Source organism: Phalacrocorax aristotelis, chromosome 1 (assembly GCF_949628215.1).
Source record: "Phalacrocorax aristotelis chromosome 1, bGulAri2.1, whole genome shotgun sequence".
Lineage (NCBI taxonomy): Eukaryota > Metazoa > Chordata > Aves > Suliformes > Phalacrocoracidae > Phalacrocorax > Phalacrocorax aristotelis.
The window spans coordinates 76,469,433-76,495,531 of record NC_134276.1 but is presented as its reverse complement, the minus strand read 5'-3'; the positions used below and the strand labels follow the sequence as shown (position 1 = coordinate 76,495,531).

Here is a 26,099-nt window from a genome sequence, read left to right as displayed (position 1 = left end):
ACTCTGGCTGCTCTAATTGCCTCAGGGAGTAATGTAGTCATGAGTGTAGAAGGAAAAATAGGTGGTCAGAAATACCTTTGCCTACTTCTAAAGAGCATGGGGGCACCTGGGGATTTGACTTCCTCATGTTTGAAATAAAAAATGTCATGTTGCAGCTTGCCATTGCCAACAATTTCATGGTTCAGACTAACATGCTACAGGAGCTATAAATGCTCCTTTACCCCCTCCTGTCCCAGCAAAGAAAAAAGTTCTCACCTTCCATATATTATCAGCTTAAACTTTTCTAGTAAATCTGAAAAAAACAGTTCAAGTAGGGGTTTGTTCACAGAGGACTGGCTAGAAGTTTAAAGTTAGAATTCAAGTCATGCTTCTATATCAAAGATATTTTTGTGTCCAGTTGTGGGCCCAAGAGAACCAAATGCTGTCATTTCTTGTTGCCTTCAGTGGAAAGTAAATGTATTCACTGGGTCTTGGCCCAGCCCATTCATGAATTGGGTCTGTCATGTGTTAAGTCAAGCAGGATTTGGGGTAGGATTTGCAGGCTGGTTTTTGTAACCAGATGAAATACTCTGACATTTATTCCGAGCTATAATTCTATTGCATTGATCCCAGGCTGAAAAAGGGATGGACAAAAGGCATTCTGAGCCGTTAGCATGAGACTCACAGTGACACTCTCCCAAAAGTGGAGATAACACCAACAAGGTTTCCAGTGGCTCTGTGGGCAGTAGAAAATGCTAGCCTATTTTCTTCCTACAGTTCTGTGCCTTACAGTGGATTACTATATAGTGAAGACTGTCATTATTGTCATTGCACACGTCTACAACCTTCTGCATTATTACAGCCATGACACACAGGAAACCATATGCAGCTGCAGAAATCAGGGAAACGAACAAAAAAACATTAGGTGGAATTATAAATGTCTGAATCCCAGGCTTTCATCCAATTGGCCAAATATATTTATGCGATGCACAGAAGCTTAGTTAATCTTGGGACCTATACCCTTTATCAAATTTGGCTAGAATTAACATTTTTTGAGGGAGAGGGGGGAAATACAGACTTGTAAATATAGACCAAAGATCTTTTTCAAACAAAGCTGAACAGCAGCTGGGCTCAGAAGTTGTTTGGGATTTGTTTACATTTTTGCTTCTAAATTAATGATAAAGTGAACAAGTGGAAGTGTTTGATGCCTGCTTTGGCTGACAGTAACCCAGGACTCCCACATCCCCTTCAGGATTCTCCCACATCACATCCTTCCCCTGCAGATGAGGCCGCATGCCCACCCACAAACCTCAATTGTCAGGTAAGAAGGTGTGCTGAAAAAAGTCTTTCACTTTCAAGTCCAAGCAGCCTACACTGTTTCCATGAACAGTGTTTATTGACTGGCTCATAGAAATCATTGCCTGGCCCAACATCTTGGCGCACAGTTTCCCCATGGTGGCCCACAGACTCTTGGCCCTCGCCTTCCATTTCTGCAGCTCAGTGCTGTTGTGCCCTTTCACTTTCTTCTGGGAAGAAGACAAACATCCAAGCTTCTCCTGAAACAGATTTGTCTGTGCTTTCTGTGTCAACATTAATGCCTCAATGCTCTCCTCCGGAGGAGGAGAAATGTGCTGTAGAGACTGTCTTGTGGGTGCATATTTCCTTTTTCAAGATCTGAGCAGAAGCTTGATTCCCTTGATGTGTAGCCATCAAAGGCAGTGAAGATAGACAACTCACAGTGATGCTGGTAAATAAAAATCTTACAGTCTGTTATGTGCTGTCTTATTCCTTCATGCACAAGTGTAAGATGGGGTTATATAGAAGTAGAAAGTTAAGTTTGCAGCAATTAAACTACTAAATATCTCTGAAGATCAAGATTAAATATTTTCAATTTTATTCACATTTATTTCACTTATGAAATAAATTAATCTTAAACCAACCCTAATCTAAGTCCTTTTCCATGACCACTCACACTGGTGAAATATGGTGCCATGGATTTTGACAATGCCCTACATACAGACAGTTGCAAATGACAGCACTTTTTTGAACACACATCTGCAAGACACAGTGACTTTAGTGGTAGAACTTTTTTTCTGTGTTAGGGCTACAAAGATTGTACTGCTGCTGAATCACTACTGTCAATGATGACAAATGACAAGAGTATTTCCCCAGGGGAGAGAGAGCCAAATATAATATAATGTTCAATATGCCAGCATAGCATTCTTAGATCAGAATTACAGATCATGTAAATGTTCTTTGCAAATTGGTTTGTATTTGTCTTTTTGACACTGACAGTCCAGCTGTTCTTAGTGGCAAACCCCAAGGTAAAGTATTTTACTGCACTTGCTCTGTTTTATATACTTTTGATCTAATACATCTCAAATTAAATAACTGGGTAGAAAAAAAGGGTGCTACCATACACTGGAAGGGTTTGGAAAACAACCTCTTTTCTCATTATTAGAAATAGTCCCTTCACTTCATGCTTCAGTCCGGGTTGGTGAGAAACCTGTGCTTGTTCTTTGGCTGAAAGTGCAGAGCTTCCATTTCTGAAGTTCTCATTATAGTTTCCACTAGTTCTGAATGCCCCCATTATAGTTTCCACTAGTTCTGAATGCCCCCACCCCCTAGCAAAACACCTAGTTTGGGGCTCTTCTGTGTTGTTTATATACTCTGTTTAAAATGTTATCAAGTCTTTTAACTTTTTGTATGCTTAAAAGCAGATTGTTTCAACCACTACTTCCTTATTTCTCCTCCCTTCCTCTTAACTCTTTAATATACAATCTCTTAGATACTCATGCTTTTCTTCTTCATTTACAGTCTGTGAATAACTTGATCTTCCCAACCAACTGGGAGTATGAAAGCCAAGCAAATTTTCAGGTAGCTTCTCAACAGAAAAAAAAAAAAGACAGGGTTGAAAAGGTGACTACAGTTTGGTAGGAGTGGGGTTTTGTGAGACTTTTACCACCAAGAATCTTATGGTCTTCTCATTCATCCTTCTAATAGTGTTTTATTTTGCCAAGCCTACATCACACATTGCACCAGAACTATCAGGATTGCTTGTGATCTGCCACCACACAACGCTAAAAATGACTTGATCATTTGCTACTTTTCTCAAACCCTGCCCTTCACAGTGATGCATCCACATACCCACTAATACGAGTTAGTCATACCAGCAATGACAGGATGTCGCAAGAGATAGCTGAGGTCTTGTGCTGGGGTGAGGAGGTGCATGTAAACTACTCCATGTATGCCCTGTGAGCCTAGTTCTGTTAAAAAAGCATTAGGTTAGTGTCCACTCTGAGACCAACCTCCCCCACATTGTAACTCTGTGCCCACCTTTCATTTTTACTCAAGTCCTTTTCTTTGTCCTTAAAGTGGGGAAAACAGCTTCCTCGGTATCTCCCTGTGTAATTGCCCCTCTTAGTAGGTAAACGTAGTCAGTGTAAGTATAGGATCTTATATTGCTCTTCTCCCATCCCAGCCTGGGGGGTTGGGGGCTTGATATGTAAAGGACCTCAGTAAGAGGTAGAGCAAGTAGATGCCTATACCCCTGTGAACTGAGGCTCATCATCCTTCTCTAAACAACCCAGGAAATCAGGTTGTTCATGCAACAATGAACAGCCCTACTTTACTCCTGCCTGTCAGGAGAGAAAGAAATACAACCAGTCGGCCTGGCGATTTGCAGTGAAAGTACCATACCCATGTGTCAGACCCACCCTCATCCAACCCCCACAAGTCCCTTATATCCAGACTACTCTGTCTGGGAGAATGCTATAAAAATGCATAGTTGAGCCAGGTACATTTTCTCTGCTGAATGCCTTTCCTAGTCTGCTGGGACAGAATACACGGACAGGTTATCTGTTCTCAAGGAGTTTGGCAAGGGGAAAGTTAAAATGTCTGGGGCCATACCATGAACTGGGAGGACTGGTTAGCTGACTGAGTGGCAGTATGGTATGGAATTCCTGCCAGGATTTCTCACCTAGAGAAAAGCCATTGGGACTGCCACAAAAGCAGGAAAGGCATGTACTTTTACTTGACTGCCACTGAGGCTTACATCAGACAGTGCAATCCATCCAGGGTGGGACTATGCTCACCAACGCATGATTTAGCTGTACAAGCCAAGGAGATTCTTCTGCAAAAGGGGCACAGTCCCAGAAGGCAGAGCAAGGCAAATGTGCATTTGTGGCTCACATTATATGCCCAACACCAGGCCGCTGCCTGTTCATATGCTTGACCTCCCTGCTGGCATTCACCCCAACCCCACAATAAAGAAGAAAATATTTCTTCACAGGTGCAATTTCCAATATCCAACCTTAATGCTAGCATTGAAAAAGGCTTTAGGAGCCTAAATAATCTCTTGGCATCACTGTAAGTGCTAAAACTCAAGACCAAGGTCTCCAGCTGCTCAGCTTTTGCTAAGGGTGCCCAATATCAAAACTATGAAGCCCAGTCACTAAGTGCTCAGAAGCATGTGTATCCTAATACCCAACTCAGACTGAAGGCCTGAAATGATCCACAGTTGTGGTGTGAGGAAACACTGTTCCTTGGACGGCATCATTTTGAGGACCCAGTATACCATAAATAGTCAAAGCACTTGCTGGAGACTTACTGGAGTAGATCCTGCATGGAATACAGCCAGAATAAAGGTGGCAATGCCATGTACCTTTTAATTTTGTGGATGCTTAGAGCACTCTCTACATACTAGGGATGTTTACCTAATCTGATTGGAACCAACCTTTCTTGCAGAAATGCATTAACCACCATGTTAAAGTTATTTATCTATAATTTATCTTTACTCTGCACTTGAATTCGTTCCAGTTTGCATAGTGCAACTGGGATATAAGTCCATGGGTGAGAAGAAAAGTCTGTAGTGTTTTGTTCAGTACCTGAAGGAGAAAATTTCCAAACTGCAGTTCCTATTTCAATGTAATTTACATGTTTTACATTAAGTGAATAATACAAAAAAATAATGCTTGGTGGGAGGTGTAGATTCAAATCTCATCACTCTGAAGAGAGACATTAATTCGTATCTTCCACATCCCCATTGAGTGATATTTCAAAAATGTGAACAGTACTGTTGTTGCTGGTTTGGATCCTTCCATTTTTTGTGAGATAAGACCGATGCAAGCATCTCACTCCAGGAGAAATTTCAGTTTTAATACATGGTTGTAGCTAGAGGTCTCCTTGAGACCCTCAGCAAAATGTCAAAAGGTGCAGGTTTTTCAGGGACCAAGATGTTTCCTGTTGTTTAGCTTGCTTGCTGCTCAGTGTCCTGGTTTTCTGGAACTCATTCGAAAAACACTAATTGTGCACTGACAACATATGGGGCCTCTCAGCTGGGCCATGGCAGGTGCCTCTGTCTACTCATGACTCTACAACCCAGGGTAGAGGATATGTGCATGGTGGGTGCTCTAGGCTCTCCCTGTGGATGTGCATTCTGTATTAACTCCCTCTAGGTACTTGCTGCTTTCCTGTGTCTCTCTCTTTTTTTTGTGTGTGATTGAGCAAAACTAACCACAATGTCTTTTTATACACAGTTTCTAAAGAAACTCTTTTAACTGGTTTTCAGCTGAACTGTGGCTATCTTGAGCTTGACTAGTGACAAGAACAAGGCATCAGTAATCCAGTACAAACGCATACCCTGTCTTTTGTATTATGAGGTATTCAGACATATGAGAACAAGAAAATCCTATTGTACCTTGCAGGGTGTGGAGATTTTTCCCCTTAGGATATTATTTCATTGTTATAATTTGGGCAGAAAAAAAATACCTGTAAAGAAAGAACTTTCTATTTTGCTGGTTGATTCGGGAAGTTTCATTATTTGTGTATCATAGCTTAAGATATAAGAAGTGCTCGATTTAAAAACAAAAGCATCTGAACACAGTTTTGACAAATGCAGTCCCTTGAATATGGCTTGAACTGGACATTGAAAAAGATGCCACAAAACTTCACTCATTCAAGAGCTTTCTGTCATAACTTTTGAATTATTTCATCAAGCTTTCTGCATTGTTTTAAGAAGTCACTGAAAGGTTTGCAGAGATTATAGCATAAGAGATCTTGATGCCTTGTCTGGAAAAAATGTAGTTATAAATCATGAGAACAAGTCCAAGGATTCCAGTAAAATAATGTTAAATAATTGGATGGATACTGTAAAACTGGATACAGAACATATCTATGTTCTTCAGGACATTCTAGAAAAGAACGGAAAATCTTCTAAGTAAATGGGTAGTGTATTACAGCAACAGTTTTCATCTTAGAGTAAGCATGCAAGTATGGCTTTTACAGATTGCTTCTCAGTTAAATAAAAGCAGGTGCTGCGACAGCAATTTCAAAAGCTACTTGTTCTCCTTACAATACTTGGAGCATTTGCAAACCTTCATCAGCAAGGTAAATGAGGAGTGCAAATATATTAGTATTATAAAAAAATAGTAGCATTATAAAAAAAAAGAAAACTAAATCAGAGTAGGAAAGTGACTTTTTAAAAGGCATCGAGCAAGTGAAAGAGAGAGCACTGCAACTGGGGACGATCTGATTATCCTCAGATAATCAGACACTTCCAGTCTTGCCAACTCTCAGAAGAGTCCTCCTTCTTAAACATCTCTTGTTATTGCAAGGAGGCTTTTCACAAAAAGGTATAGAGAAGTCGATAACATTTTCACCTCCTTATTGACACAGCTTTCTGCGGGAGTGATAATGAGGAAGCTCGTTGTGGGTGTTGTCCTCAGCCCACTTTGGAAGTGCTCTTGGAGTGCCAGAGTCATCCTTTTACACAGGCTTGTTCAGTAAGGTGGATTCTTACTGTAATCTAGGAAGTCATAGTGTTTTGGTTATCATGGCATTGCAGAGATATCACCAACCTACTGATCTCCTGGTCAAAGTATTGATGCTACTTTTCCATTGACAGTTTTGGCATCAAGAGACAAGCTTGCATTTGCTTTTGTTTCTGCAGAAAGGTGCATGGAAACCAGTTAGGAATGCTCCTGCTAAGGACTGATTCCTCAATAATATTTGGACGCCTAATTCTTCTTGAAGACTTAGGCCGAAATTAGCATCTTTCCCAAATACTGTGTTGCAGCAGGTGCTTAAAGAAAGAAGAAAAAAAGTGTGATAACTAAGAGGCAAACTAAAGCTAGACATTTAATTAAATGTAAACTAGCTAGTTGTCACCCTTTGCTTCTGTCAGATTATTGAGTATAGCAAGTATGAACAAAGCAAGAATGAAGTATGATCCTATTATCCTTGAAGACCGCAAAAGTTATTATTTCATCTGTAATTAAAATACAAATGGAAGTAGCAAGGAGTCAGCATGTGATGTGACCTAAAAATAGCAGACTAGTATAAACACATGTTCAGCCTAAAAAGTAGTCTGTCTTGTGATTAGTGTGACCATTTCAAAATATTTCCTGTTGTGATTGTATAACCTTTGAAAAGAAAGGATGATAGGTTTTAGCTGATGAATTTCTAGGTGTCTTCTCTTTCTACTAGTCTTGGTAGAAAAAGGGTAGATCTCTTTTACCTTAAAGAAACAGGTAAACAAAACTAAATAACAAGCCTCATTTTTTTTGTGTAGGGTAGTTTATAATGTGATGTAACAGAATGCTCTAAAAATTGTAAGTCTATGCAGTGCAAACACAGTAAGTTTTAAATGTAATTTATAGTATGTCTTAGAGGTAACATCTATCGAGATCGTGTGGGAGTGGTGGGAAGTTTGAACTGAGGAAACCGCTTTTGAAATTTGTTTTTTTCTGTGTGTAATTTTTTTTTTTAAGAGTTTCAGAGAATTGAAAGAGGAACCTGCGCTGAGCAGCTAGTCCTAACTTGTACAAAACTTTCCCCACACTATGTGATGAAACATCTTTTATCACTGCACTCTTATCTTTGGTATCTGACATGGTAGAGCACTATGGCTTTGTTCACCTGCATGGCTGGATGGATGGTGCTAGAAGGGGTTGTGAGAGTTTATTTTGCCTTTCCTGGCTCTTTTATGAAAATGTAATGCACAACGATACTAAATCCCAATCCTCAAGAAAAATTATTTATTTTAAAGCTTAAAACTCTGCTTTCCTTTTCTTCCTCTCTCCCTCTCTGTATAAGTGTATGACAATGCAGCAGAGCAAGAGAAACAGAAAAAGAAAGGGTACTAAAGCTGCTCTCCTGGAATTTACATTGCCTTCATGTTTTTATAAAAGACTTGCTGAGATATTAAAATAAGAAGGGCTTGAAGCTGTTTCCTTCAGTTCCCTGACTGAGTTCCAAAACTCTGGCTTTTTCCATTGCTTGCTTGCCAAACCACATTAAACCCTCCGCAGGCTATAATGCTAAGCGACCGTCACAGGCATCGGTGACTCCATCTCGCACGCCCCACCGGACCTCTCCACTGCCTGGCTGATGCCGCACGCAGAGGCAGGCTGGCAGGCACGCACACATGCAGAAACCGTGCCCTGGCCCCAAGTGATTTCAGCAGGGCTGGGGAACTAATAGGCTTGGCAGGTTTGTGGGGAAACCCTGAGATGGCCCCAAGCCCCTGAACTTCCCGTGAGCAAGCACAAGCCATGGGTCCCAAAACAGAGCTGGGAACTAAGTAGCAGCAAAATTTAAATGACCTCCACTATTCTCAGAAAGAGAAGCGAGAAAGTAGTTGGTGCTGATCTTCCTTCAAAGCAGACAGGGGTGCAGGATGTGTCTTCAAAAGCACTGTCCCATCTCTACTCCCAGAAAGCTGAGGGCATCCTTGGGGTTTCAGAAGAGAAGGTGACTGCTGTGGGGGCTGCGATTGCATTTCAGCCATTGCCAAATCATCAGGTGCCTGCCAGTGAAGGAGCTCCCAGCAGCAATTCTCCTTTGAGATCTATGGCACTGCAAGAGAGTGAAAAAGGGAACCAAAACCTTTCAATAGGGAAGCCCTCACGAGAGCCCAGGTTTCAAGCTTGCTATTTTCTACCAAGTCTCATTTCTCACCAGATATTTCCATGTATTACGCATTTCTTTGGGGCCAACAAGTTGTATTTTTATGTTATATCAATGCTAATAGATTAATCACCTCCAGGGAAAGTTTTTGGTTACCGGAACATGCTTCTCTGCACTGTTAGCTCACAAGAAGGCTCCCTGGTACAGATTTGGTTTGTGCTAGCTGATTTCTCCCCACTGGCTCCCAAACATGGTTCAGCAGCCAGGACCATTGCAAGTACACAGGCTGCATGCCATTTCCCTGCTGAAGAAGCCTCATAGCATGGGCAGAAACTGTCCCCGGCCAGCTGACCTCCACAGCAGAGAACAGCACCAAGTGCATGTGGTTTATTAGTACCAAGCAACACTCAAAGTACCAACTAAGGGTTCTCTTTACCTTCAGTCAGAGCAGCTGCTCTTCTGGGGACAAGAGAAGGTATTTTTAAGAAGAAAAGGGATTTTTCAGTGATATTAGAATTTCCTTTGGTATGTCTCCAAGACCTAATTCTGTCCCTGTGTAGCAAAGGGCCAGGCTCACCCGTAGGCTCCCCTCTGTGCTAGACTTTGCCATTACCCAGCGCTGCTTCTTTCAACATCCCAAATCGACAGCAGGGACAACCTGGTGTGTATCTTCCAGCCGAGCACTTTAAGGGTCCAAAAAAAGGAGCAAAGAAAAAAGGAAAAAGGAAAAAAAAAAAAAAGGAGAAGGTCTGTCTCCTTAGACATAACCACTAAACACAGGTAGGGTCAAAACCTCACACACAGATATAGAATATTAATTCTTAAATTAAGCAGCTGAAGTTGTAAAAATCTATTTTCAATAGGCTACAGGCCAAATCTCTTGGGTGTCCTGATGGGTGAGCAGGAGACCCCAGGTCAGTGCTCCTGCCACTAAGAAGGCTCAGGATGACAGAGGCCTGAGTCAAGAGCTGCTTCTCCTTGTTTTGTGAGGAACTCCCCTCTGAATCTTGAACAGGTGGTTTCCACGAGGAGTCACGCTGGTGGTGCCTGAATACACACATCGCGCCTCGGTACATTTGCCCACTTCGCTTAAGGGTACTTGAAGTGTTTTGTTATTTCCATATTGTTTGCTCTCACAACCATTCTTCTATCCCAGCACATCGCTGCCACATTTACCATCCCCGTTATGTGATTGATGATACAGTCCTGCAGTTACAGCCTTCAGCCCATGGAAATTCTGTCTCATTTGTTGATGCAGCTGAACTGTTTACTGGATGTGACACAAAGTTTCCTGTAATACAATAGTACCAATCCTTCAGTGACATGGCCTATTTTAGCAGGGCTGTATCAGTGTGTGCCCTGGTCATACCATTTTTAACAGTCACTTTCTTTCATCAGATTTCTTAGATACCTAAATTAGGTCAGATTCCTAGCTGACAACCAGGGCAATCAGCCTCAGCATTTTACCACTTTTTACATAGCTGTAGAGACACAAATACCTGGTTCTGTTTTTTCTGGCTGACCCTTTTACGTGATCTGCTTCATACACTTTTCACGTAAAAACTGTTTGTCTGGTTCCTTCCTGGACTTTATTAATTCCTTTTCCTGCCCTTTCTTCTAAGAATACAGAGGATTTAATAACATTCCACCCCTAAGCATGTGTCATCCTGAACATTATGCTTTTCTGTGCTAGTTGGCTTTCTCTAGTCTTTAGTTTAAAAACTATAACCCTGACTTTTAGTAACAGAAGCCTTGCCCTGTCTTGGTTTAGGTTAAACCATATTTTCCTGAATAGGCACCATCTGCACCAAACATTTCCTTTATTCTTAGTACATTTATATCATTTTCCTACGTATCTATTTTCAAGTCACACACTGAAGCTGCAGGAATGCAGTAATATTTCAGAGCGCGTCACTTAGAGGTCTCATGGGCTCCTAACAACCCAAATTTTGCCTCTAAAGAACTGTCTCCTACTGCTCTATTGTTATTAGTATCTTATGGGAGCATAACTGTACCAGTCTTCAAAACTACCTTAGAGTTTGTCTTTACATATCCCATGAGTTTCACAGTCTTCTCCCACAGCAGGCAGTTTCCACACAAACTGAAGTATCTATAAAGCCCATAATCAGCTCCCCAGGGGCTAGAATTTCTCTCTTTTTGATCAGGTGATATTTAAATCTGTGCCACTGAAGGACCTCCCATCTGTAGGAGCTTTTTCTCCAGTTTGCTGTTCCGCTGTTGGGAAATGTCCGTTCTCCTCAGAAAGGCAGGGACCCCTTCTCTGTGGTGGGCATGTTCCTTTATGGTGTGCTTGCAAGTTTCTTCAGCGTATTTCTTTCCTGCCAGATTACTGCATTTGTTTTATTGTGATAGCAGTTTTTAGCAGAACATGAGGAGTTTAATTTCATTTTCCTTTTAAACTATTTGAGTGAAGGGAAGGATGTTTGTTTTGTCATTTTCAAGTGCCAGGGGGTAGAAATATTGTGTTTTCTTTCCCCACACCTGAATTCCCACCACAGTCAAGTTCCCCTCTGTCCTGGAGACTCATTTGGAGAGCTCATGCTGCCCAGGGTCCCCCTTCATGCTCTGACAAAGCCATATATTTCACCTGAGGTTAGACCCCAGCCTCAGCTAGACCTCATCGAAACCTCAGTAGTTGGATCCACAGCCAGGAGATGATTAATTAAGGGCAATTAGCTGCCACAGTGTGTGTCACCTCACTGAAGACTGAGTCACACCAGACCTTATGTATATAGCTACATTTGGAATCACCTAAAGCTTGCATTTAGAATACATGGATTTGTTTTATGGTAAAACTTTAAAACTTCTAAGTTCTCCAGTCTAGGGGTTAAGCTAAGAAAACTAAAAAAAAAAAAAACTAATGCAGTTTTGTGTATTTGTCCTTGTCACTGCATTTCACAGACTTAGTATACTTTTCCAGGTGGTTGTATTTTAGGTGTCACCTTAGAAAGAAATTCTTTTTAAGACTGGATGACCTCTGGAGCCCACATTTTTCTCTCTAGTGTTTTGGACCTAGTGAAATTCAAACTTTAGATTTAGTCTGAGTGCTTTTTACGTTAAGACTTGGAGCTCCTCTACTGTAGGATTGCTTTTCTTTTAACCCTTAATATCCAAAGAGATGAAATTTCTCTTGTAGTCACAAAAAAAAGTTTAAAACCAGAAGAGTTATCGACTGTAGTTATACTATGAAACAAGAAAATAACATCATATATTATTATATATGATCATACAATATAATATCATAAGATATATAATATCATGCACATATATATGTACACACACATATATATGATGAATCAGTAACACAGGCTAAAACATCATCTGATAAAAAAGAGAGAAATTCTAGCACTTGGGGTGTTGATCATGGGGATTATAGGTATTTTAGTTCATAGTACCAGTGAAATATATATATATGTATATATATACACATATATAATATATATTATTTTAATATATAATATTTAATATATAATATCACTGTATTATCATACTAGTTTTTCATACATAATGTTCATTTTATCAGATGAATAAATAAGAACGCTTACCTGTCCTCATGACGGCTTCCCAGCCCTCCTTTACTTTGCTGGTATACCCTGTCCTGAGGTGCTGCCTGCATCAGAATCACACTTAGGTTGCTGTCACCCCATACCAGCCTGTGCTGCTTGCATGTGGTCACCATTTAAAATATCTCAGCTGTGTTTATTTACCTTAAGCATGTGAGCAAGCAGACAACTCATGGCAGAGACAAAGTAGGACATAAGGTGACAGTATATAGGCTGTAGTGTAATATATCCTATTGTATAGTAATGAATACACTTTCTCACACGGTAACCAGGATCTGTTTTAAAAAATTTATCCCAGAGGGATAAGCAACCTCCTGTGTCTGTATGAGTGAGGTCAAATACATGGAGTGGCTGATAAGATATGGATGCACACCTTTACTAACATTGCAAGAAGAATGTGTTTGCCTTCCCATACGCTTAAAAATAACAGACCACAGATATATATATAGTAGAGTAGATATTGAGATATAGACTGTTCACAAATGCAACACCCAGAATTAGCTCTATTAAATCGGAGCTAAATGCCAAGGTCATAAAAATTATAGTTAAGACACTAATTTTTAGTGCACAGGTCAATAAATAACACCCTTCAAAGCACAGATATCTCAGGGCATTTGGCCAGTGATAAAGAGGAACTCAAGTAAAGCCAATAACAAGCTGTTCCAATGTATTGTCTGTTGATAAGAGCAGAGACTAGCTCCCCCAACAAAACCAGCTCCAGAACACCTTTGACTTCTGCCTGTGATTATTTCATAGGTAACATTCATGTAATAATATATCAGCATATATCTTGACTATAATTAGGGCACTTATATACTTCTCAATGCAGAAGGAATATGTTAAGGAAAGAATCCAATTTTTGTCTTATTTATGCATTTAAGTTACCGAAGTGCCATGAGGACTTGAGATGGAGACCAAAGCCTGAATACAAGGGCACCTGCAGTTCAGTTCAGGTGAAGAGCTGAACATTGACCTGCTGTCTAACCTGCACTCGAGGACTTTCAGAAGAATGAAACAATAGAAGATGTGGTTTCAGGGTGCTATTCCTGTTGTATCTCTTTGTATTACTGTGATAGCTCAAGCAGTCACAAAGAAACTGAACAAGAGGTGAAGCTTTTGTTAGAAATCTTTTTCTTTTTTTCCCGTTTTATAATCTCCACTTCTTATATGTTACCTGTCATACCTCTAACTGGTATTAGGTTGCCAAACTGAAGAGAAGTCAGGAAAAAAGTGTTAAATCATAAGTCAGGGGAAAAATAATAATAAAGTTGGCTCTTTTTCCTTTGTGTGCATACGTAACACTGCTTTTAAAACTAGGTCATACAGTATTTCTGCTCCTGTAGTTAGCTCTTTCTGAGATTCCTGTTACCTGTGTACTGTGCCTTTGGGTACACCTGCTCAGCACTGTTCAGGCACATAGAATCATAAAATCATAGAATCATTAAGGTTGGAAAAGACCTCTAGGATCATCAAGTCCAACCATCCAACGTGTGAATTTTTACTGTGCCCTGTGTCAGCCACAAGCAGCACAGCTGCAGTTATCGATGCTCAACTTAAGTGGTGAGCTTTTGCAGAGAAGCCAACTTTCAGTTCTTTCAGCGTGTGAACGACATGAGGTTGCGCAAGCTTGGCTAGGGTGAGCTGGCTTCTACCTACTGAGCAAGGAGCTCTGAGGTGCTGTTGCACACAGCACACAGAGCTGCCTCAGACTTCACTGGGAGTTACATGAATACCAGACATGCAGGACAGGTCCCAAGAAAAATGAATCCTGGTCATGCCATCAGGGCTCCATAGAGGTACTGCATGGGCTCTAAATTTCTCCTCTGAAGGTAGATGCAAGCAATACATGGCTGTCCTAGTGACACATGCCCTGATCATGGCATAATCATAATTAAAAGGCGGAATCAGGCAGGGTACCACATGGTTGTAGCTTGAATACTATTGACTGCTGAGGGTAACATTGAAAAAAATGAAGAAACTTTCTCTAGCAGAGGATCACAACCAATTGTAAGGCCATATACATGGGCAACTGAACGTCACTCTGGAAAAATGCAGTGATATATAGCTCAGTAGTACAGATATAATTCAGGGTTTGCATTCTGAGCTGTGACAAGAGGCAGTAAGAGAAACCGTGCAAAGGAAAGTTTTGTGGCAGTGCGAGGTTTCTCATGGAGATCACCCAAGCTGAGCCCCAACCACCACTGCCTTCAGGCAAGTCTGAGAAGCATTGTCCAAAGTGCTAGAAAATGAGGAGACAACAACAGAGCTCACACTTTTCCCACTGTGTTGGACTGCATACATTGCTGCCTACTGGCCCTTCGTCAGCCCAGGCACACCTCTTGCTGAAATACCTGTGGTCCCCTGTTTTCAGTGGGTATTGACAGGGGGTCCAGGGGAATGAGTGGACACAATATCAGTTCCAGCCATACAAAAAATCTTCCAGCAGCCCATTTTTTGTAACAAAGCCTTCCAGTAAGAGGCACAGTTTGACAGGAAGCAAAAAGTATTCTTCCTGTACATCTAGCTCTTCTTGCTTTTTCAGAGCAGAGAATCAGGTATGTGACAAAGCTGCCAAGTGTGTGTCAGTTTATCTCTTATGGAGCCCCTAGTCTCATGCATTTTTCAGCCAGGAAAAATGTTGGTCTTCACTAGTGCTGATGTGAGAATCACTTCTAACTGATGTGTGAGCCAGGACAACACCCAGTCTGCCAGGAGTTCTCTGCCAGCACGTTGCAGAAGGTATCTGGGGAGAGAGCAGAGCAGTTGGTTCTGTAGGTGGGCTGTCAATAAAGGCTAAATGAGATGTGCTGAGCAAGTGCAGCACAGAACAAACAGAAGACAAAATAATTTTTATTCTGAGCCGCAACTGGGGTATCTTTACTACACAAACAGTTGCTACCACGTAAGACTGACTGTAGGTTTTGACACACAGGTGGAAGAAGACAGGTACAGGTAAAATCATGCATTTGGCCCTATTCCATGCCGGTTCATTTTCACATGGAAGATGGCCTGGTCATTTTAAAGTGGCAGCTGAACAGTACAAGTATGAAATGGGACAATTATGTTTTAGTGGACTAGTTCAGATTTTGACAGAATCCAGGCAATTACGGGCCTCCAGGAAACGAGGATCTGTATCAACGGGATGTTTAACGTGGGCTGGATTCAGCTTCAGACACCTGCATTTACAATGGAAGAGACTACATATAAGCCTGTTACAGTTGGGGGAGATACACCCAGTACAGTCAGTCGCATCCACACTTTCCAACTCACCCTAACCAGACACTTAGATTTCCATGGATGCTAAATCCATGGCTGTAGCAAAGATGAGGCAAGAAAGGTACTGGCTATATCCAAATCCTGCTACTTAATGCTACCACTCTGGAAAAAGAGTATCATATTCATATAGATCTTACTTAACAGGAGGAACAATAATTCAGCTGGTATTCACAAGACACCAGTTGTTATGGATCCAGCATGAACTTTTTGGGACATGACTGTTTATCTTGGAGGCAGTAAGGGGTTTGTACATACTGAGACCAACTGTTGGAAGTAGTGGAAGAAGGCCTATCTGAAGACGGCCTACATGCTCAGCCAAGTTCTTTGATTCACTCCTAACAATACTCTTTCCAATTTCTGACCACAGTATGTTACATGAATGTTAGAATTATCCTACATTATTTTCTCAAAACATTTCCCAAATACCATGCCAAATTATCCTTTCAGCTACACCTGCAAAACTTGGTTGACTGTCCTGTTTATGGACTCCATCATATGTTAAATCAATCAACAGCTACAGACTGTCAAATCCTTAGTGCACGAAAAAGCAATGTGAGAGCTTTTTTCTTTTTCTTTTTTTTTGCTTTATCTCTAAAGATAATCTTCAAAAACACACATGCAGCTCTACCTCAATTCCTTTGTGGACTGAACAGGAGAGGAAACATTCAAAAAGAGTTTCACAGAAAATAGAGATGAAAAGATAGAAAGTACAGATTTCAAGTAGGATATATACATATACATGTTTATGTGTGTGTGCGCATATATATATGTTTGCTGTAAAATAACAATCAGACCATACAGATTCAATGTAAGACCATACAGTTTTCTGAATATTGAGAGATTATCTGTTTGGAATCTGTCATTGTCTACCACAAGTACCTTGTGCCAACAAACTGTTGCTAAGAAGTAAAAAATTCCCGGCATTTGAGGTTTGAAGGGAAATGATCAACAACTTTTTTCCTCTGACTCTCACAACAGCTATGTGAGGTAGTTACTTGTAGTAGGAAGTAATTGCAGACCAGAGGCTGTTGTCTGTCAATCCTGGGCATAGACAATATTTGAAAGATTTAAAGCTATAAAGGAAATCAGTTCATGTGTTATTTAAATTTAGACTTGATCGGGCACTTTCTGTGGCCAAAGTTCTACAAAAATATAAATCTTCATCAACGCCATATAAATCAATATTGTGTAATGATAGTTTAGGGGCAAGCTACCTGCAGGAGGGCCTTCTGGCACAGGATAACTTCACACTACCCAGGATGTCCATCAGAGTTTTTAAAAGGAACTTTGTGAGCCGTTTGTCCATGGCCGTGCACCATCTGACAAAAACTGTGGTCAAATGAAGTCAAGGTTCCCCACCAGGCATCAGCAATATTTCAGTAACTGCTTGCATGCACACTATTCCTCCATGGTAAGTGCAACACAGCATTATTTCACCAAGAGGCAAGTTACCTTGTGCTGTTGGGAAATAAGAGCACGCACTTCAGCCACAGAGGAGTACAAGTCCTGCAGAATGATTTCCTGGGCTGTTATGTTGAATTCTTAGAAGGGGTTGCCGTAGCTTTGCTAATCCTTTTAAAAATATCAGGCTTGAAAAAAATGAGCTTACAGTCTGTGTGTGTAGGAAAGACCAACAAATATATAATATTGTAGCTATTAGCCCATAAACTGGGACTTCTTTAAATCCAGTTCAGGATGCTCACTCTGGCTGAAATTTAAACCAGTCTACAAAATCCATCAGTGGAGTTACACAAGTTGGGCTTCAATTGACCTGATGTTTTGCTCATGGAGTTTTTAAAAGCTGACTATGTTGCACACCAATAAAGAAAAGTCCAAACTGTTTCATTTAGTAGTGTAACCAGCACTTAGAGTCATAGAATCATGCTTCAGATGCTGAGAGGTTTTTGTCAATACTGGCCCACAGCCTTTCTATTTCCATAAACCTGACTACTGCGCAAATGAACTTTTTAAAGACCACATTGACTAGTTTCACTCTGAACAGGTTTCTTGACACAGATGATAGTGGCTGGGTTTATGCAAACCTTATGTAAATTAGAACAAACATTGCTAACACCAGCACAGAATCCTCATTTTGCTAATTTATGGTTAGCAAAGGTGAAGGTTCAAGTGAACTAAAATTCAACTGACAGTAAACTGCCTAGTCCAGGACAGACACAGGAAACGTAAAGCTAGCTATGTACCATTAATTTTACTACTTAGCAAGTCTGCAGAATCAGTACAGTATTTTCTTGTGATGTTTATTTGCCTCTTACCTGTATATTTAGATTTCATGCTTAGTAAGACTTCTTTGGCTGAATTGGAAACTGCCCACTTGCACCCTCTCAGGCCGGAGAAGAGAAGCACTAAGAGGCAGAAATGACAGCATTACTTTTCTTCACTTTTGAATGAAGCTGCTTTCATCTAGATTGATATAGCTAACAAGTTCAACAGACACGTACCCCTCCACTACACTAAAGCTGGTAATGCTTCTACATTTTCTTACTGAAAAAATAGAGGGATTTTTTACTTCTCAATGTGAAATCCTTGTGGAGAGCAGACACTCTTGCTTTACCTTGCCCTAACTACTTGAGGTCAGAGCTATAACCACCATAGGGTTTACTTTGACTAGTTGTGCTAAGATAAAGACTGAAGTTTGCCTCCGCAAGAGTTTTTGATTAATATAGTGATTATAAAGTAACGCTTTCACTGTAAAAAATATGCCACCTTTTGCAATTAAGGCATAAATATAGTTTTCTTGTGTCCTTTATCTGAATGATCTTTGGTGAAAAATAAGAAATGAACAATTTTTCTAAAGCTAAATGACTTAGAACGTCAGGTGTATTGCAGCAAGTTAGATGTTTTCAGTTTTGTTTAATTTGCTCAGAAATACTTGTCACACAAGTGCACAGAGGTTAGAAGTCTCATTTTGCAAATGTATTTATTCTTAAAAGGAGATAAGCTAAAGCCTAGTGTGAAATGCCTTTGTGATAACATAACTACAGGCTCAGCAACAGGTTCTGATCTTTGCAATAATGATACTCAGAACAAAACAACAGAAACAAAGAAAAAAATCAGCAGAAAGAACAGGGAAGGCCCAATACAAAGAATTTTCTTAGAAGACTTAGGTTCAGATCTTGCCTGAGTGAACCGAACGCCTGGCTTTTAGAGATGTAGAAATGTAATCCTAAAAGCTAAAATTTGCATGAAAGTTCATTGCAACGGTGAGAAAGAACCATCCAGACAAAACCTGCAGCCTCTTTCAGTAAAGCCCGTGTTCAGTTTAAGGAACACACAACCAGAGGTGCACTCATTTACATTCCTCAGTTTGGTGAACTCGAACATTCGCAGAAGTGTTTCTCTGAATCCCATCAATGATGCTTTAGGAACAATAACTAAGATGTGTTACAAAAGGGCACTTTTTTTTTCTTGTTCCTCATATTAAAACCCCTTACTCTCTCTAAATATCAAAGTGTCCGTCACTTTTCCCACAATTCAAGATGACTGGCTCCTGACTCCTTGCCTTTCTGGCTCCTTCTTCTCCCCATACTCAGTCTACAATAGAAATTAAGTATCTGTTTTCTTGTCTAATATTCTTTCATCTCACTAGCAATTCAGACAGTCCAGCAGGAACACTGCACACTGAGAACCCCTGTTTTCACCAGTTTTAGCTACATTTAGGAAGACATAAACTATCCTAAACCTTTAACTCTTGTAATGGCTTTGTAATAGTATTAAAATGAGCAAGTAAAAAAGAAAAAAATTTCTTTTTCAAAAAACGAAGTCTTCTGAGAGAAAACAAAATATATTCTTCAGCCACATTTGCATTGATTAAAAACTATTAATTTGATTTCTCTAAGTGCTTACAATAAAATCTGTGCTTTCATTTTGCTTCATTCTGAATGTTTGCAATTGAGTTGAAATTGCATTTCAGTTTGTTTTTGCTGTATTCTGAAACATGTCATCCTACATTCTTCATCTGGAAGGGTGTCTTTCCAAAAGTGTATCAGTCTCAAAGAATTTATGAAAGAAGAAGTTTTTATTCTACACAATAGTGCTTTGACAGGTACTAAACCAAAACTTATGAAACAGAATAGGTTTTGGAAGGCTTTCTGCTGCATGATATGTTCTGAGATTTATTTTTCCATTTCAAATCACAAAAAAAATCACAAAACATTTTATAAACTGCAATTCTGGTTTTCTTTGGTTCACAGGCTTTTCAGTCTTTTTCACAGGTGCACTTGACATCAACAACAGGAAGAGAATAAATGAAAGAGAGGGAACACATCCGTTTTATTTAGTAGCCCCCTAAAAAGAAAGGAGACACATCTCTACCGTTACTCTTCCATGGCAAAGAAATAACACAGTTTACTCTTTGATTTTCATTATACTCTTTAATGTTTTATTTGTTATCTGTTGCCAACTGAAGGGAAAAGAATCACCCTTCCTGACAAAAAGGCACTAAGCAGCTGTCACCTTTGGTTATGGTTACAGCTCAGATGAAAACTTGGTCTTACTGAATTTCCAAGTGAGCTTTCTGTCCAGAGCGCCGTAAGCCAGTGAATATGAAAAGAAGCAAAAAAAAAAAAACAACCCTGCCTGGATTTAGTGAGGGTTACTCCAAAGGCTGTAGGTGCAATTAGTACCTAACAGAAAACTGAAATACATCCATCCACTAAATGTTTCAGAAATGAGGCAAGCAGAAAAGCCTAACATTTCTCTTTCTTTGTCAGAAGCTTGAAGACTGATGTAAATGGAAATGACTGGACCTTCTCACTTGAAGAATCCTTACCAAGTTTTTGTTTCAGTCTACCTGTGTGTCCATTTGTCTGTCGTAGTTTAACTATAGCTGTCCCCAAAATAAAAGCAAAACCATCTCTTTCTAACGGGGATATTTATGTAACAGATCTGTATTTTTACAGATTATACATATGAAACCTTAGCTGAGGGTTGATGCTTTAAAATTACCCTGCAGCAAAATTTCTTTTGCAGAGAATCCATGCAAGCTCTGCTGATTTGAATTGTGTTGGGAACCTGAAATTGAAAGGAAGCAAGTCATAAAATGTAAGGGGAATCTAATTCTAATCCTCATAAAGATAACTTTCTCAATTGATATATGACATTTTCAAGTTAAACCACAAGAGACAAACACTGTGGTTGCAGTGGGGGAAGGACATAAACCTAACCTGAACAGGATGAAAATACAAATAGAGTGTTAACTAAACCCAAATAGATGCAATAATTGAGAAGTAAAGTATATTGCAATGCTACATTGTGGTCCAGCAACTTAACTTGGGCATTTAAAAAGCAAAGCATCACATGTAAGGGTGACTCAGAGCAGAAATTTCTGCTAGCCCAGGCTTTCCTGAACAAGGAAGTCAGGATTAGAACCCCAGAAGAATTTGGCAAAAGGAAAGGCAAAGCTGGAAGGAGGATTTTATGTACTCCACATTTCCCCAAGAGGCTATTTGCCCTCGAGAATGACTTGCAACAACAGCCTTGTGTGCTTTGGATCCCCCCCCTTTCCCTGCAGTATACACTAGGGAACCATGGCGTTGTTCTTCTTTTGCTTGTTGTGATGGACATCTTCCTTACTAAAAACCATGCCAAGGGGACCTACCATTTTTGGAGAGCTCTTGTAGGCACCTAACCACAAAGTCTGGTGCCTTTCAACCCCTATTCAAGAGATGCCTAGATTTGGGAGGCACTTATATTTTACTGACAGTAGTGTTCCACAAGTGCATAAAATTTGCCGTTAGCCAGGCCACGAATCCTGACACTGTTTTGCGTACCGCAGCATCTATGCATGCATTTTTTATATCCTTCTTATCAGCATGTGCTGTCAGAAAAAGCAAGTTTAGAAGAAAATACGTTTGTGATTAGCCCTAACACAAAACCGAGTGTAAGAGGTATTCAATAGCTTTATTACCAGTATGACAGATTTAACAGAAATTTTCACCTATGCTCCTACCTCCCAAGTACATACAATTTCTATAGGAATCGTATTTAAGGGTGAGATCCCTTAGACTGTGAGAGCAAATATCTTTCACTTGCAAAGGCTTATTATTAGAGCTCTGTAGATACATTGGTATCGATAAAAATTTTCTGTTTGTTTTGGGAAGTTTAGGGTTGTTAGGCACAAAGGGGTGCCACTCGAGAAGGATTTTTGAGGCAATACAGTTCATGAATAGGTATTTACTGTGGCCAGCACAGATAGAAGAGCTGAAATAGATAGCATTAAGCTTTTTTTTCAAGAGCTTTGTGTCAGTGAGTACTTTTTCAAGTTCCCCTGAAAACTGAAGAGGTAGTTTCATTCTTGATATAGCTTCACCAACAAGAACAGAATTTCATCTGCAATGGATTTGGCTCAAAGGGTTTTTTGCAGTTGTGATCATGTGATGTGGTCGTTACTTGGAACATGTTTGCTCTGTGTCATGTGCATGATATATTAGGAACACATCTCTGACTTCTTTGCAATTCCTAGTTTCTTGTGCCTGTTTCTGGGCTTCCAACAGCTCAGCTAGAAGCTCCTGAATGACTGGCAACATGAGTTAACATCACTTGTTTGATACTGATTCTCATTATTTCTGAATACTTTTAGCTGACATTTGAAGCACTATGTCAAATTGATCAAATCAAGAAACAACAGAAAAACAGAAATAAGCCCCACTGAGCTTCTTGTTGCTGTAGCTGTCTTTTTTCTAGATCTACACTCATTTTATTTTTAGAGTTGAGTATCTCTCTACTGCACTACAGCTTTCAGTAGAGACTTCACTTTTGCCAGGTCTCAGGAACCACCAACAGTTATTTTGTGAAAAGTCTAGAAAGTTATTCAGTAAGAGCCTCTGTCAGAAATCACAGTTTTTGTCAGAATAGTTATTTCCAGCTAGAGCTACCCAGCACCGAGGGCTGACCTCTCTGAGGGACTGACCTGTTACAGTGCTCAGGGGCTATGGCCACACAGTTAAATTAAAGGTCTTATTTAACTAGATCTGAGGTTAAGTGACACCAACGGACTGGCACCGAGGTTTTTTTAAATCTAACCTCCTACAGGAGGTGTGCCTTGCAAAGGGATGCTTCAATTAAACAGTGCAGGCGATCAGAGTTCACAAGTAGGTGCGTCTGCCTGAACCCACTCTCTGACCCTCTTTTATTAAGCAGCATAGATAGGCCCAGAGTTATCGGTTGGCTTGGGCTAGCATCCTTTTCTGGCCCCTACTGCCACTTTTCACAGAACTTACTGTTGCTCTAACCTCTGCCTTTCTGGTCATTCATTGCCATTTCTTCACTTTTTCAACCCTGTACTTTTGTGAAACTGTGTCCCTGTACTTGCAGCATAATGAAAGTAAGCATGCATGCATGTAGCACATTGAGGCATGAATTCGTGTTTGCAGCTTCTCAATACAGCTATGCTGGATAAAGTAAATAAGCTAAACTATAAACTGTTGTGTCTGCCAAGACAGATCTATATATGCCAGACAGTGAAAGCATGGATTTGCTTTGCAGACTGCAAAACCGAAACCAATTTTGCAGAATTACAGGTGATGCGAATAAGACAGCTGCAAACAAGAACATTTTTAATAGCTGATATCTTGCAGAAATTGAAACTCAATAGCTTTTTTTTTTGTTAGAAGAGGAGTCCTTATTTCTTTAGCCTAGTCCTTTCAGCCTGTATACCAGTCCAAAAAACTGCAATCTCTCCCTGGTTCTTGATTTTACATGGTGTTTTCCTTATATTCTGTTTATATCATGAATATACCAAGAATAATTGATTGCATGTTCTCCTTTCCTCAAATGAAAACAAAAAATAAACAAACAAAAAATCCAGCACTTACTTGGAACAGATCATTGTTTAGTTGGACGAAAAAAGGCAGAAAATACTGTGTAATACAAGAAGCAAGGTCATGACATCCAGAGTAGATAGGGTGGATTTAGCTTATGGACATCCTATGGCATCGTGTTCTCAAGCAGACATCAATTTAATTTCAATTTGTGATGTGATTTTCTTTATGTTACAATAACATAAGAGGTGTGATAACATGTAGACTGCAAAAAGTATCAGAAAGCCATTCAGAAGGGAAAAAGTAGCTACTCAAACCTAGGAAAAAGTGAGACTGGTAAAATATTACCATGATTCTAAGGGCAGAGAGAATTTGCCGGAGATAATTTTAATGGATTCAGTTCATTCAGAGATAATCTGTCAAACTGTATAGGGCTTTTTTTTTAGTTTGATTAATAGAAGAAGTATGTTCTTAATTTCTGTTTTGACATATCACTTTTCTCTCTTGACATTTCTTCTCTAGGTTTTTAAACCAAGTGTTCATGATATGATCCAGCTGGCTTATAGGGATCTACAACCCCCTTGTGAATAATGATTGAAAACAGATCCCACCTGGATGTTGAAACGCTGGCAATGCTCCAGAATAAAGCTATCTCCATCACCCTCCCAGTTGTGTATTCATTGGTGGCGATGATCAGTATCCCTGGCAACTTGTTCTCCCTTTGGGTGCTCTGCTGGCACATCAAACCCAAAACACCTTCTGTTATCTTCATGATCAACCTAAGCGTCACAGATCTCATGCTGGCCAGCTGCTTTCCCTTCCAGATTTATTATCACGTCCATAGCAATCACTGGAATTTTAGCAAGACTCTCTGCAGCCTCGTGACTGTGATGTTCTACTCCAATATGTATTCTTCCATACTGACAATGACCTGTATCAGCATCGAGCGGTACATGGGTGTGGTACATCCCATGAAGTTGATCAAATGGAGAAGAAAAAGATATGCCCTGGCTGCCTGCCTAGGTATGTGGATTTTCTTATTAATAGCCTTATACCCACTTGAAAGCACAGATCTGACCTATGAAGTGAAAGAATTGGGGATTATAACCTGTTTTGACGTCCTCAAATGGAATATGCTGCCCAGCTTCGCAGCCTGGGTAGCCTTTCTCCTCACACTATTTGTCGTGCTCTTCCTGATCCCTTTTGTTATAACAGTTGGATGCTATATTGGCATCATTCGGAAGCTTATTCAGACGTCGAACAGATACGGTAACAAGCAGAAGACTAGATCCATATACCTGGCGATAATAGTCCTTTTGGTATTCATCACTTGCTTCGCCCCAAATAACTTTATCCTACTGGTGCATGTGATCATCCGCCTATTTTATGACAGGAGTTTGTACCCTGCCTACAAGCTCACCTTGTGCCTCAGTTGCCTCAACAACTGCATAGATCCCTTCATTTATTATTTTGCATGCAAAGAATTTTACCAGAAATCCATGCAAGTGTTTCGCCTTAAGGTACCGATCAGCGATAGTTTGGAAAACAGAAGGGAAAGCTTATTCTCTGGCAGGACCATGTCAGCCAGGTCGATGTCAAGCGGACCTATGGATGGGTTAGAGGGAGTAAAGGTCTCTTTGCAAAGACAGGAAAGTGTTTTTTAGCCTTAGACACCCCCAGAAAAAAAGGCGCCTGTGAGATCCTTGAGTAGACACAGAAGACGTTTCTTTTTGAATGGCTACCCTCAAAATACCTTGCTCCAGTGACAGAGCTCAGGCCATACTTATACTGCACATCCTACTTCAGTGTTTTCTGGTAAGAAAGCATTAAAGGAACTGAGTTTATTCAAGAAGGCACTGAAGCAAACCCGATATTGATAATTAGGGGTTGAAATGGAACTAGTCCTGCTGCATGAAACTAAGGGATAAGTTTAGAACAAAAATTACTTTCAGGTTTTATGAACTCAGTGTTTAACCAAACCCTTGTGATTCTTAGTGAATGTGAAATATTATTGCATATCAATCAGAGCATAAACTGAAGTTAGATTTGAGGTAGGGGAGTTATTCCTCTAAGCAATGTGCCAAGTTTTTGGTTTGGTTTTGTTTTGTTTTGAATGTATTGCTTTTTTTCTTGTTGTATTTCTATTAAAGAATGAGTAAAAATAGCTTGTCATTTTACCATTAATACATAATGCATAACCACTGTGAAGTCACCATAACACTCATCCAACTGTTTATCAGAATCAAACCACACTAACCTTTGAAAAGGTTAGGTTGACTTATATTATTTATTTCAATATTATATGGCAAAATATCTCATACGAAGAAAGGAGAGCTGAAACTAACAATGTTTGAGACTACTTCAGCTGCTGAGTGGATCATATTTTCATTTCTTGAAGTTATTAATGTCTCAGGACAGTGGGGAGCAGATGATTTAAGAAAACAGATTTTCTCACATTGACCTACTACAGTAATAATGCTGCTGCTCATATGTGATTGGTATCAACAAGTCCTTTTCAATTCACTGTAGGCTATATGCTGAAGCACCATCCCCCTCAGCAGAGAATTTAGCTTTA

The 26,099-nt window shown here is 40.0% G+C and overlaps 1 protein-coding gene across 1 annotated transcript in view; it reads left to right on the top strand.

Moving 5' to 3' along the window:
• The window catches only part of P2RY8 (P2Y receptor family member 8), a 33,935-nt gene extending 8,247 nt beyond the window's left edge, over nt 1-25,688 (top strand). The window contains exon 4 of the mRNA XM_075094575.1: nt 24,047-25,688. Within this exon, the coding sequence (XP_074950676.1) occupies nt 24,115-25,188 (1,074 nt within the window). The 5' untranslated portion in view covers nt 24,047-24,114 and the 3' untranslated portion in view covers nt 25,189-25,688. The remainder of the gene's footprint in view (nt 1-24,046) is intronic.
• The last annotated feature ends 411 nt before the right edge of the window (nt 25,689-26,099 follow it).